General features: G+C 46.4%; 1 protein-coding gene across 1 annotated transcript in view; it reads right to left on the bottom strand.

Moving 5' to 3' along the window:
• NDUFS2 (NADH:ubiquinone oxidoreductase core subunit S2) overlaps positions 1-13,759 on the bottom strand; it is a 32,485-nt gene that overhangs the window by 276 nt on the left and 18,450 nt on the right. The window contains exons 9-13 of the mRNA XM_055000541.1: positions 12,209-12,328; positions 9,903-10,032; positions 5,659-5,754; positions 5,252-5,335; positions 545-602 (exon numbers count right to left, since the gene is read on the bottom strand). Coding sequence (XP_054856516.1) covers positions 545-602; positions 5,252-5,335; positions 5,659-5,754; positions 9,903-10,032; positions 12,209-12,328 — 488 coding nt within the window. The remainder of the gene's footprint in view (positions 1-544; positions 603-5,251; positions 5,336-5,658; positions 5,755-9,902; positions 10,033-12,208; positions 12,329-13,759) is intronic.

The raw sequence follows: 13,759 nt of genomic DNA, 5'->3' as shown, positions 1-13,759 counted from the left end.
CTAGGTTATAAAAGCTGTTGCGGCCAGACTTTTATACATGTTAAGAGGCAGTGTGGAAGGGTAGACGGATTAATTTGGTCAGGGGAGGGGCAGCAGGACACCCCAGAATAAAATCCTGATTTAGCTGTGAAGATTGCTCTGTGACTCTGGGACATCTCTCAAACAAGCCTACCTTACAAGGTTGTTCTGAGGATAACAGAACTATATGGTGTATTTATGTTCTTTCTTTCACTCAGATCATGGGCCTCCTCCTCCTCCACCCCCCCAGCTCCTGCGTCCCCCACAACCCGCAAAAGGCTAATGTGGCGAAGCGGTTAAGGGAGTGTGTAGCCAGGACCTGGGAGGCGCAGACCCAAATCCCCATCCAGCTGTGGAAGCTCGCTGGGTGACTTTGGGCCAGTCATGCCCTCTTAGCCTCACCTACCTCCCCGAGTTGTTGTGAGAACGAAAGGAGGGAGGGAGAATAAATGCATGCCACCCTCAGGGGCAGGGCAGGTTAAAAAAATCCCTACATTCACAGAAGGGGGAAAAAAGACAGACCTACCTATGATGGCCACCACATCAGCAAGCATGTGGCCCTTTGACATCTTATCCAAGCCGGCCTGCAGAAGAGGGGAGAGAACGCTTGGTGAGCAATGGCCACAGTCGTGCCTTGAGAATCTGGCTGCACGGCTTTCTGTTTCTATTTCATTTTTCATCACTTTGATTCCAGGATCTGAATCAAAAGAGGAGTATGGATAGGGATCCCATTGAGAGTCATCCCACGGATCCATCCACTGCAACATTATCCTCCAGACACGTGGACTTTCCTTCCACCAGGGGAAAGGGCTGCCGTCGGTGGAACGGGCCTGCAGGACCCAACCCCGTGGTTTCTGTCATTGCTAGAATTTATACTAACAGTTAGCTCATTTTTTGAATTTGACATTTATTTATTTATTTGGATTTATATTCCGCTTACCCAGCAGGTTCATGATTAAAAGCACCTTCCGTTTGGTTTCTCTAATGAAGTGAGTGCTTTAAAAATAATAGACGGAGTAGTCAACAGACCAAATCTTTTAGTCCTGAGAAGCGTCGTCGTCATGCAACAGGAGCAGGGCCTTTTCTGTGTTCACCCCGCCAAGTTACCCGATGTGCCTCCTCAATAGTTCTGTATGTGACTTTCTCTGATCTCTTTGTTGTAACAAAAATAGATATGTATCGGGAAGGGCAGGTTTGCAGCCGAATGGAAACCCCTTATAGACTTTTTTTTTACATGAAATAGATAATAATGATTTGATGATTTGTGGATTTAAGGACTATGGACTTTAGAAAAAAAGAGAGCTTTTAATTTTTTTTAACATGGAGTAAGAGAAAAATTGAAAATGATACGCATATCACGGAGAAAATTGGAAACCTTCTTGTAGTTTATTTAGTCTTTTCCTTTCTATGTTTTTTTTTGTTATGTTCATATGTTTGGTTAGTTTTGTCTGTTAGCAGGGGTTTTTTTGTTGAGTGAGTCTCAACAAAATATTTATGTTTTATCTTTTTATTAAATAAATATTTTTTTTTAAAAGGAAGGACAGCAGAGTTATTATACAAAGGGGCAGCAGGCTTGGTCAGGAGGGGTGCATGTAAAGTGCTGTTGAGTTGCAGCTGACTTATGGTGACCCCATAGGGTGTTCAAGGCAAGAGACTCACAAAGGTGGTTTGCCATTGGCTGCCTCTGGGTAGCGACTACGGATTTCCTAGCTGACCTTACTTAGCTTCCAAGAGCTCGCTTGACCCATTCAAGTCAGGGCTAGTCAAGATGACCCCTTCAATCAAAGCTTAAAATTCAAGGGTAAGAACTGCAAGGAATTAAACTATTCCAAAGATTTGATTCCCTGCACTCTGCTAAGTCAGTACTGTACAATACAACAGGATTACATATTCTTCACTTTAATCTCAAAAGCCACCTCCAACAGTATAAGAACAGAACTTTGTGCTGGATGTCAAATTCAGCTCTCTCGATTATGATTATTTTAAGAGCAAGTTCTTAAACTTGCAAGACTAGAAACTTTTATTTATTTTTATGTATTATTTTATTTATGTCATTGATAGTCCACCTTTTTCACTGAGAGTCAAGGCGGATTACATAGTGTGAGATTAGCACAGTCAATATCAAGGACATTTCAATAAACAATGCCATAGGGTAAATAAATGCCAGTTTACAAAGACATAACATTAGCAAAAACCTGATACAGAGTTGAAGAAATGCTGAAACAGAGCATAAGCAATTCTAGCACTGACATTAGACAACTTACTTTTAAAATGTCAACATGGACTTCGACTTGGGTGAGATATAATACTGTATGACAGCTTGCTATTATGTGGATACATGGGAAGGATCCCTCCTTCCCCTTGCCCAATGCATAGTTGGTTACTTTGGGGAGTTTGATATAAACTGTGGTTGCATCTGAACCACAGGTCTACCTTGCCAACTGGGACTTCGACTATAATACTGTATGACAGCTTGCTATCATGTGGATACATGGGAAGGATCCCTCCTTCTCCTTGCCCAATGCATAGTTGGTTACTTTGGGGAGTTTGATATAAACTGTGGTTGCATCTGAACCACAGGTCTACCTTGCCAACTGGGAATAAGTGTTTTGCAGACTAAGTGCAAAAACCACGGTTTGCCAGTTTGGGCACAGAGGTGGAAGAGGGATTGTGGGAGTGAGCCTTGGGCTCCTTCCAGGGCAACTGGTTGCCACTGCGTGAATCGGGAAGTCAGACAAGATGGACCACTGGCCTGATCCAGGGAGGCTCTCTTCCTACGTTCCAGCCTTTTACATGCAGTGCCAAGCCATAGTTTGGCCCTGCACCTGAGCCAAGCCAGAGCGTGGACAACATCCGGAGACAGGCCAGTATTGGCTGACTAACAGTGCAATTCTAAGCAGTGTCACTCCAGTCTAACCCCGTTGATTTTAATGGGCTTCGACCAAAGTAACTCTGCTTAGGACTGCGCTGTTAGAACACCAGCAGCCCAAGGATTCAGTAACTGGCAGGGCTTCGTGACTCTCTGAATGAGGAACAGAAACAGATTTATGCAAATGACAAGGGGAAAAAAGTGATTTTCACGCAGATTTCTGATTTTTGTTTTTTTTTAGTACAGCATGCACGTCTCCATACAGCAACCAAGTGACCAGATGGCTGGCAAGAAAAAAGGCACGTAATGTCTCTTCTCCCATCCCCCTCCGCTGCCCATGGCCTGAGAAAAGGAACATGTAAGAGGAAGGAAGCAGCTCTCATCCAAACAGGCTGCCAAAGGCTGCCAAAGCGCTTCCCTTTGCAACGCCCGACACTCTCCTAGTTCAGCAGGCTGAATGACTAACACAGATTATTGATGCAGAGCTGGGAAACCTTCGCCTGGTCCCGTCCACAAGCAACTATTTCCAGAGTTATTCCTTTCAAATAAACAACTGTCATTTATAGTTTAGTGCTGCGGACGAGCCACGAAGACAGTCTCGGCTCTCCTGTGCCGCTGCGGAAGGGCGAGGCAGAGGAAGCTGGTATTCAAGAGCAGGTCCCCCATTTGCTCAGACCACAGAGAAAGCCAGAGGAGGAAGCTTTGATAGGGATCAGGAAGCATCAGGCCTGATGGGGGAACCAGTCCCTGGATCTAGCCAGAAGGGACGTGGCGCAGTGAGCTTGCCGAAGCCGAACGGGTCTGGTTCTGGTTCTGTTCCTCAAGTCAGGCAAGATTTAATCGAAGCGTTTTTTTGTGGCAGCGAAAACAGCAACAGCAAGTAAATGGAAATCTCAACATCCCCCAAATTTGGTACACCGAGATATGGGATCAATTTATAATCAAGAAAACGGACAGACTCCAGATGGCACAAATTTACCCCAAAACAACCAACTGAATTGAAAAATGCTTCCCATTCCTTGATTTTCTCCCAATGAAGCCAAACTTTTTATTAACTCTCCAACCTGAGAACTAGGTCATTTTGCTAAAAATAGATCATTTGGTTTGCCCTCCTATTCGCAGTGCCAAACAATTTACCTAATTGCCAAACTACAGCATGTATATTAAACTATAAGATTAATAGTTTGCTAAATAATCGAACGCTTGTTATAAATGTTTAAACATTTAAAATTTTATTTGTTCTTTGTAACTGTATACTAATGCTTTGAAATAAAAATATATTAATAAAAAAAACCAGGTCTGGTCTTGGACAAGTGTTGGAAAAAAGGACCACCTACAAACTTTATACACCCCCCCCCTTGATTTCTATGATAGCGAAGTGGAACAGAAGTGAACTACTGTCAAAATAAATAAATGAGGGCCGTGTGTACGTTAGGCATTTGATCCAGACACATTTATAGGGGGTCAGGTAGTATTACTGCTCTGGACTGCTGGCTTCCTGGCTCCTCTCCCTGCAGAGCCTTCCTCTTACCAAAATAGTAAAGAGTCCAGTAGCACCTTTAAGACTAACCAACTTTACTGTAGCGTAAGCTTTCGAGAACCACAGCTCTCTTCATCAGATGCAAGGAGTTGGTGGTGGAGTTGGTTGGTGGAGCCCAGGATGTAATTCCACCAAGCATAAAAAGTGAGTCAAGCATCATGCTTGATCCGGAAGCATCTACCAGGGGTGTGTGTTGTGTCAGGGTTACTGTTGCTCTGGGCTGCTGGCTGCTCTGGCCCCAGGGAGGTCCGTCTGGCCTCTATCAGAGCCAGGGCCTTTTCGGTCCTGGGTCCGACCTGGTGGAACTCTCTGTCTGAGGAGACTAGGGCCCGGCGGGATTTGTTATCTTTCCGCTGGGCCTGCAAGACGGAGATGTTCCGCCAGGCATTTGGTGGGGGCTAGGCTGTCCTCTCGCCAGCCCTACCACTGAAGACCGTCCACCACCCATGCAGGAGCTCATAAAGTGTGACGCTGGTCATTATGTAAGAGCTAAGCCCTGCGTCTAAAATGCTGAATTTTAATATTTATTCCCGCCATCTGAGACATTTTATTGCACATGGAATAATGTTTTAAATGTTTATTTATGATGTTTTTATTGTTTTAAACTGTGTGTTATAAATTGTATGTCGTTATACTGCCCTGTGCCCGTCTGACGGGGAGGGCGGTCTAGAAATACAATAAATAAATAAATAAATGCTCTCCCTGCAGAACCCTCTTTGCAACGAAGTTGGTTGGCGGTGCACATGTCGTAATCCCACCTAGTCACCACTTCAAGACCTGTTGTTGACTCCAACCGCTGCACGCGCTAGCAAATATTATCTTACCAGGTGGGCAAAGCCAGGAGCCTTAATCTTACAGCGGTAGGGTCGGCTGCTGCCATCAGAGACCAGGTAGACACCAAATTCCCCCTGCAGCAACAGAATGCAGAACAGAGAGGATTAGACTCAAAACCATTTAGTCAGCAGCCATAGACGGCATCGTTCTTCCCAGCGAGGGAGAGGAAGTGACTGCGACTGATTCGAAACTTGCCATTGCAAACTGGGAGAGCTTAATTTTAGGTGAAGCTAAGCTCCGAAACTTAGGCCAATGCCAGGATCACCAAAACAATTGTAACGAGCATTGCATGCCTTGCTCCTGAACAGCAAGGCATGCAGATGTCTCCGTGGTTAAGGGTATGATCGCTCCTGGCTGTTCACTGTAATTCAGGTACTGTGAAAACTTAGGGAAGTACCTTGGGTGCCTCAATGGCGGTGTATGTAGCTCCAGGGGGCACTTGGTAGCCCTCTGTGTACAGCTTGAAGTGGTGGATCAGGGCCTCCATGGAAGTCTGGGAAGAGAAACAAAGACCGCTCTGTAAAACGAAGGTGAGAAGTAAGTAGCAGCATTATCATCTAAGGGCGAGGACTCGATTGTCAGGATGACACCTGACTGGCTAGGACTGCTGAAGCGATCAGTATACAAAGCACCATTCTTGCTCGAAGCCAGCATTGTTTGTCCTTAATAATGTCAGCAGATCCCATAAAAGCAGGGGGGGGGAGGTGGTGTTTGTCAACATCAAAATGCCACTCCCATCTTCATCAGCTCTTCAAATGTCACCAAGGACTCGATTGTCAGGATGACCCGACTGTCAAGGATCGTAGACCATTCTTGCTCTACGTCACGATCATTTGTTGTTAATGTCAGCAAATACTCAAACAGTATTATTGTAGCATAACCTTTCGAGAGCCACAGCTCTCTTTGTCTGATGCATCTGACGAAGAGAGCTGTGGCTCTCGAAAGCTTATGCTACAATAATACTGTTTAGTCTTAAAGGTGCTACTGGACTCTTTGCTATTATGCTACTGCAGACTAACATGGCTAACTCCTCTGGATCAAACAGTATTGTAGTGTCACCACAGCCAGTATTTGATCCCTGATTGGTTGGGATCACTTTGAGGAATGAGAGAAAAACAACAACAACCAGATGACAACACACATTGGGGAGCAGATGTGGGCTTATGTGAACAGAGACAAGATTAAGACATCGGGGCTGTTTCAGTCCTCTTCCTTTGGACAGAAACTTTTTCCACACACACAAAAAAGAGACCCTCAGGAGAAAGTTTTGTTCAGCCCTATTTTTAACCTGTAACTGAACTTTGATGTGAAATCTGTACGTTGGCTCTTTTTTTACAGCTCCATCTCCCAAAGCAGCTATCTCTGGGACAGGAAATGGCAGCGCATTGCGACCACAACGCACGAGAGGCCTGCTTCAAAGAGTATTCTAAAGGCAGGCATTCAATTACTCTGCTCAGATGCCAGCCCATCCCCTAATATCACCCCTTGTGGCCTTGCCATTTTGTACGTAGCACAAGAATGGAATGTAAGCTCTCTCTCACTAGTCTCTACAACAATTTTGTACAGTTAGTCAGTATGATCCTCGTCTTGCAGCATGGGCCTGAGAGGAGTGGCTTGTGTGAGGCACTGGTGAGATCTGAACTCGGGACATCTCGATTCATCGTTCAGTCTCTTTGCGGCTACTTGGCTCTCTGCCGGTCCTCCGTAAGGGTTCTCTTACTGCAAGAAGTAAGATTGGTGGGTTCCAGGCATCGACCCCACCAATGCATTGGAATTTATTAGCAAAAGGTTTGTTTGACCCCTTTATTTTATTCTCCTGAGCATTTGAATATTCAAAGCTGATATATTGTCAAAGGCTTTCGCGGCTGGAGAGCTGACACCAACACTTGTAGCTACCTTAACAACAACAACAACATTCGATTTATATACCGCCATTCAGGACAACTTAATGCCCACTCAGAGAAGTTTACAAAGTATGTCATTATTATCCCCAGAACAAAACTCCGTGAGGTGGGTGGGGCTGAGAGAGCTCCTAGAACAGTGATGGCGAACCTATGGCACGCGTGCCACAGCTGGCACGCAGAGCCCTCTCTGTGGGCACGCAAGCCAAGTCGCCGATCGCTAGGTCCAGGGCTCATTTGGAGGGGGAACGCCTGCAACGGCGTTCCAGTAGCTCTGAGCAGAGATCACATGGGTTTTGGCCCTGCCCACGTGATTCCTTTTCCTCAAGGCTGCCTCCCTGCTGCCCGTCTCTTTAGCAGCAGGAAGCGGAGGCAGCAGCCGGGCTGCTGGGGCTGGCTTTCTAAAGAAGAGTAAGCTGCTTTGATTTAACTTGCTTTACTTTCAGTTGTGGCTCTTGAGTGAGTGAGTGAGAGAGAGAGAGCCTGCAAGCAGGGCTGCTGGTCTAAAGAAGGGCAAACTGCTTTGATTTAACTTGCTTTACTTTCAGTCGTGGCTCTTGAGTGAGTGAGGGAGAGTGCTTGCAAGCAGGGCTGCTGGTCTAAAGAAGGGCAAACTGCTTTAACTTGCTTTACTTTCAGTTGTGGCTCTTGAGTGAAGAAGAGAGAGAGGGAGGGAGAGAGAGAGAGAGAGAGAGAGAGAGAGAGAGAGAGAGAGAGAGAGAGAGAGAGAGAGAGCTTGCAAGCAGGGCTGCTGGTCTAAAGAAGGGCAAACTGCTTTGATTTAACTTGCTTTACTTTCAGTCGTGGCTCTTGAGTGAGTGAGGGAGAGTGCTTGCAAGCAGGGCTGCTGGTCTAAAGAAGGGCAAACTGCTTTAACTTGCTTTACTTTCAGTTGTGGCTCTTGAGTGAGGGAGAGAGAGAGGGAGAGAGAGAGAGAGAGAGAGAGAGAGAGAGAGCTTGCAAGCAGGGCTGCTGGTCTAAAGAAGGGCAAACTGCTTTAATTTAACTTGCTTTACTTTCAGTCGTGGCTCTTGAGTGAGGGGGGGGAGAGAGAGAGAGAGAGAGAGAGAGAGAGATGTTAATTAGTTGGGGCAACTGTATGAGTTGTTTTTTTTCTTAACTAAAACCTCAGTATTCAGGTTTAATTGCAGTTCTGGCACTTTGAAATAAATAAGTTGGTTTTGTGTTGCAGTTTGGGCACTCGAGCTCAGACAGGTTCGCCATCACTGTCCTAGAAGCTGTGACTGACCCAAGGTCACCCAGCTGGCTACAAGTGGAGGAGCGGGAAATCAAACCCGGCTCTCCAGATTAGAGTCCCGCGCTCTTAACCACTACACCAAACTGGCTCTTATATCAAGTCAGACCATTTGTTCTGGCTCAGTACTGATGGCTCCAGCTGGTGGTGGCTCCAGTATCTCAGACAGACCAAGGCTATTTCCAGTGTTTTCAACCTCGGATGCTTTTATTTGGAGATGCCAGGGATTGAACCTGGGACCTTCGGGCATACCAAGCTGATGCTCTAGCCCTGTGCCATGGAGCTTCATATGTCATCATTACCTGTATTTAACAATTTCATGGTGCTCGTTCTTGCACTGGAGTCATTTTTATCATATTCAGGCCAGCATGGTATAGTAGTAAGTGTTTCGGATTAGGATCTGGGAGACCCAGGTTCCAATCCGCGCTTTGCCATGCAAGTGTGATACTGGGCCAATCGCTCACTCTCCTTCAGCCTAACATGCAGGACCATCTTCCCCCGTATGTTCCCCAGAGGGCGTTATGCTCAGGAGATCAACATTTACTGGTGATCCCTGGCCCCAAGGAATTTCGCCTGGCCTCAACTAGGGCCAGAGCCTTTTCGGCTCTGGAACCAGCCTGGTGGAACGCCCTTCCAGTTGAGATCTGGGCCCTGCCGGCCCTATTACAGTCCCGCCGGGCCTAAAGAACAGAAATGTTCCGCCAGGCCTATGATTCAAATTGTGGTCGAGGAGCTGACGGACTATCCTGCCAGTCCCTTGCCTGGTCTGCTCTGCTTCTGCTGTCTTAATCAGATCTACCATACCTGCCCCATGCACGTTTGTGAAACTGGAACTGTGGGCTGAAAGCGGCATCTTGTGGATTGTGTTTATTGTTTCTATACTGTATCTGATAATATTTTATTATTGTTTTATTGACTAATAGATAGACAGACAGACAGACAGACAGACAGATAGATAAAACCTACAGGGATGCAGTGACCAGGGCTTTTTTTCTGGGAAAAGAGGTGGTGGAACACAGTGGGTTGCCTTCGGAGAAAATGGTCACATGGCTGGTGGCCCCGCCCCCTGATCTCCAGACAGAGGGGAGTTTAGATTGCCCTCCGCACCGCCGAGCAGCGTGGAGGGCAATCTAAACTCCTCTCTGTCTGGAGATTTATATTTTTTTATTTTATATTTCAATCAGGGGGCAGGGCCACCAGCCATGTGACCATTTTCAAGAGGTTCCGGAACTCCGTTCCACCACGTTCCTACTGGAAAAAAACCCTGGTAGTGACCTAGACAAGGGGGAAATGATGTAAGCCTCTTTAGGGGGGCATCGTACAAAACGGTCAACAATAGATAAGACTTAGCAGGGTTTGTTCATTGCTTCTCCTTCAGGATTCCTGGATTCAGTAGCCCAAGCTGCTGCCCCTGTTGCTAGCTGCCATTGCAAATGCGTCCCTCGAGCGGGACTCCAACTGTTCTCCTTACCACTCGGCTTTTACCTTCATCTCTGCCCTCTTTGGAGGTGCGATCTTGGCATCGTCCACCTTGATCTCCCCTGAGGGCATCTTGTTGAGAGCCTGCAAGATGATGCGGAGGGACTGGCGCATCTCTTCCACTCGGCAGAGGTATCTGTGGGGAGATGGGCAGGGATGTGGTTGGGTTTGTGGCACAGAAGCCAGGAGACTCTGGGAAGGTGGCAGACCAGCCCAGTGTGCAGGGGGACGGGCACAAGGATCAGCGAAGGCTGAGACAGTGAACAACCCACTTGGATCAGTCTCACACGGCAACCAGCCGAGTTGGACCACCGATTCCTCTAATTCAGCCCTGGCTTTTCGGCAAAGAAAGTCCTTTCCAAAAGCTTGCTACTCAATTTTGTTTTTTAAAAATTAATTTTTGGATTTTAAACGGTAACAGATTTACAATGAGGGATATAATAAAATCTGGGAAAACATGATAAGGGACAAGATCTCCAAGCGACTGAAAAGGATGGAAATTATGCCTGAAATTTCTTCAGGAAAAACGGCTTCCCTTTACAGGGTATGAAGAATCAAGGAAAGCATATCATATAAAACCATCAAACGTTACGGCAAGCTATATATACTAAAAATGAAAGCTCTAGTTAGTTTGTTCAGTTATAGCCCACCTTTCTTGCTGAGAATCAAGGAAGATTACAAAAAAAAATCAAACAGCATAAGACAGCGAATACACAACGCAATAGGAGTACGATCTTGTGGCAATGCAGCAGAGGTCTTGAGCCGCTGCCCGACCGCTGCAGTAAAATGGCACACAGTGAAAAAACTGAAACGAAATCTTGCCTGTGTGTGTTATGTGCCATCAAGTCGTTTCCGACCTATGAATGAAAGACCTCCAAAACGTTCTCTCTCTAACAGACCTACTCAGATCCTGCAAACTGGAGGACGTGGCTTCTTTGATTGAGTCAAGCCACCTCGTTTTAGGTCTTCCTCTTTTCCTGCTGCCTTCCACTTTCCCTAGCATTGTTGACTTTTCCAGAGAATCTTGTCTTCTCATGATGTGACCAAAGTACGATAGCTTTAGTCTTGTCATATAGATCTTCATATAGATCATATAGATCTTCAGTGCCCATTTCAGAACTGTTCTTTTTAAAGGGAAATTAGGAACGGCACAGTAGTACCTGATTGTACTTCACACCTGCGCACTTCCTGTGCTTTGTTGCTTAGAGTCACACTCCACAGGATTTAGGGCCCATTCACACATTACAAATTCCTTGGGCCGAACATGAAGACTTGGAATCACACATGCACTGAGAGTTCCATACTTCCCAAGGACACATGGGCCCCATTTGAAATCACTTAACGTTTCCTAATGGAGCAAGTAGTGGTTCCCGAGGGCCATTTCTTGCCGGGATTACATTGCCTAGATGGAGGCAATGAGGGTTGGGAAGCCTGGGACCTTGAAGAACACTGTGCTCCCAACTTTCAGTGGGGTTCAGGAGACCCTTGCTGACTCTATCAACAACCATGAGGTTATTACTAGACCTAGTATCCCTGCTAGAGAAGTAGGTTAAACACAGCTGCAAAAAACACTTCCTTCCAACACAATTTACCCTGGAAGATGGCCCCCTATCTTCAACTTGGCAGATCTGGCTGCCGGCGTCCATGCCAGTTACATCAAAATTAAACCGTTGCAGTGCTCTCTATGTAGGTCTCCCCTCAAAGTCAACTCGGAGACCCCAGTTGGCACAGAATGCCGCAGCTGAGCTATTATCAGGAGCTGGATGGAGCACGTATATCACATCCATGGGCTACGATGGCTGCCCATCAGTTACTGGGTTTCACTCAAGGTACTGACTATCACATACAAAGCCTGCTGTGCTCTGCTGGAACAGCTTTATACACCTGAGCAAGGCCTTCTGCAGGTGTTGCTCTACAAATGCGCAGGATCAACAAGTACCTGTACGCATGCATTCTGTGTAGTAGCCCCCACCCTACGGAACGACCTGCGTGAGGAGGTCAGGAAAGCTCCCATGCTTCTGTCATTCCAAAAACTATTTAAAACAGAATAGTTCAGGAGGGCCATTCTGTAAAAGAAATAGGGCTATTTTATAACATCATGGCTCAGAAAGGCCTTACAGTGTGCATAGGATGTATTGTTTGTTTGCTGTAAGGATTGCCTTACTCTCTCTGCACTGCTTTCTACTTACATAATATCCTTTTTGGCATTGAAAAATGCTGTTCACTTCCCATTAGAGAAAGCAGTCAGGAAAGTTCTTAGGGTCAACTGTATCCGTCTGGCCGTCTCTCCTCCCCATCCCACCCAAACATACCTGTCATAGCAATCGCCTCGTGACCCAATTGGGACGTCAAATTCCACTTGGTCATACATGTCATACGGCTGGGATTTGCGGAGATCCCACTGGATTCCTGAGCCACGAAGCATCACGCCACTAACAGGGAAGGGACAGGTGAAAAGTCAGAACATCAGAGGTGCCCTGCTAAATCAGACCAGAGTTTCATCTAGTCCAGCATCCTGTCTCACATGATAGACGAACAGTTGCCCTGGAAACCAACAAACAGAGCGTAGGGGCCAAGGCTCCTCCATTTTGCCTTCCTGCACTGGTATTCAGAGTTTTGCGATCTTTGAATATTCTTCTGAGATGCCACAAGGAAAATTTAGCCTTGACACTAAACCCAGGAACAAAGGCTATTGAGTCTTTGGAAGAGCTGGGGGTATTCCTAGAGGGTCTGCTTCTAGGAAATGGCACAGGTTGACCTACTGCACTGTCCACTACAAGTCAAGAACGGGGGGGAACCAAACTCTTATGAACTCCATCTCCTCCTCCCACCTTTATTCAGCGCTTTGAACACCACAATGCCGACAGTGCTAAGAGCAGTTACTTGAACCCTGGAAGGGGGAGCATGCAAACTAAATTTAACTAATGCACTTTAGGCTTCGTGCCGATATGAATTCTTAACCAGAGTTTGTTTTCCCTAACCATGTTTCGGTGTTAAGTTATCTAATCCATGACCAAGGGATTGATTGCAAACCAGGATGTGAAGCCACAGTTCGGCCTACAAAACCACCATTTGCTTCAACCACAGCTAAGCATTATGTCACTGCTGAGCCAACCGTGGTTCAGGAAATGTGACTCCCTCTCTAACTGCAGAGTGATGGGTGTCCTCTGGGAGCTAGGCTCAAGTCCGCAATCACTTCCCGGGTTTCGTTGTGTGGGTTAACAAGATATCATTAAGTGAAATGTCCAAACTGGGCTTTACTTTACCACTCCGGCTCAATTTTTGGCTGCTAAGCAAACTGAGGAATTTGGCCTATAAAACCACCAATTGCTTCAACTGCAGCTAAGCATTATATCACTGCTGAGCCAACCGTGGTTCAGGAAATGTGATCTCCCCCCCTCTAACCGCAGATACCAACAACAACAACATTCAATTTATATAGTGCCCTTCAGGATGACAACACTAATCAGAGTGGTTTACAAAGTATGTTATTATCACCCTGTGAGGTGGGTGGGGCTGAGACAGCTTCTAGAAGCTGAGACTGACCCAAGGTCTCCCAGCTGGCTTCAAGCGGAGGAGTGGGGAATCAAACCCGGTTCTCCAGATTAGAGTCCCGTGCTCTAACCACTACACCAAACTGGCTCTCTGATGGGTGACCTCTGGGACCTGGGCTCTGGTCCACAATCACTTCCCTGGTTTTGTTGTACGCCTGGGATCTTGGGTTAACAAGACATCATTAAGTGTAATGTCCAGACTGGGCTTTACCACTCCAGCTCAGAATTTTTGGCTGCTAAGCAAACTGAGGAGATTTTCAGGGTATAAGCTTTTTGGAGTCAAAGCTCCCTTCTTCAGATACGAATCTC

The sequence above is a fragment of the Eublepharis macularius genome, chromosome 1, assembly GCF_028583425.1.
Source record: "Eublepharis macularius isolate TG4126 chromosome 1, MPM_Emac_v1.0, whole genome shotgun sequence".
Taxonomy (NCBI): Eukaryota; Metazoa; Chordata; class Lepidosauria; order Squamata; family Eublepharidae; genus Eublepharis; species Eublepharis macularius.
This window is presented reverse-complemented; position numbering and strand designations above follow the sequence as displayed.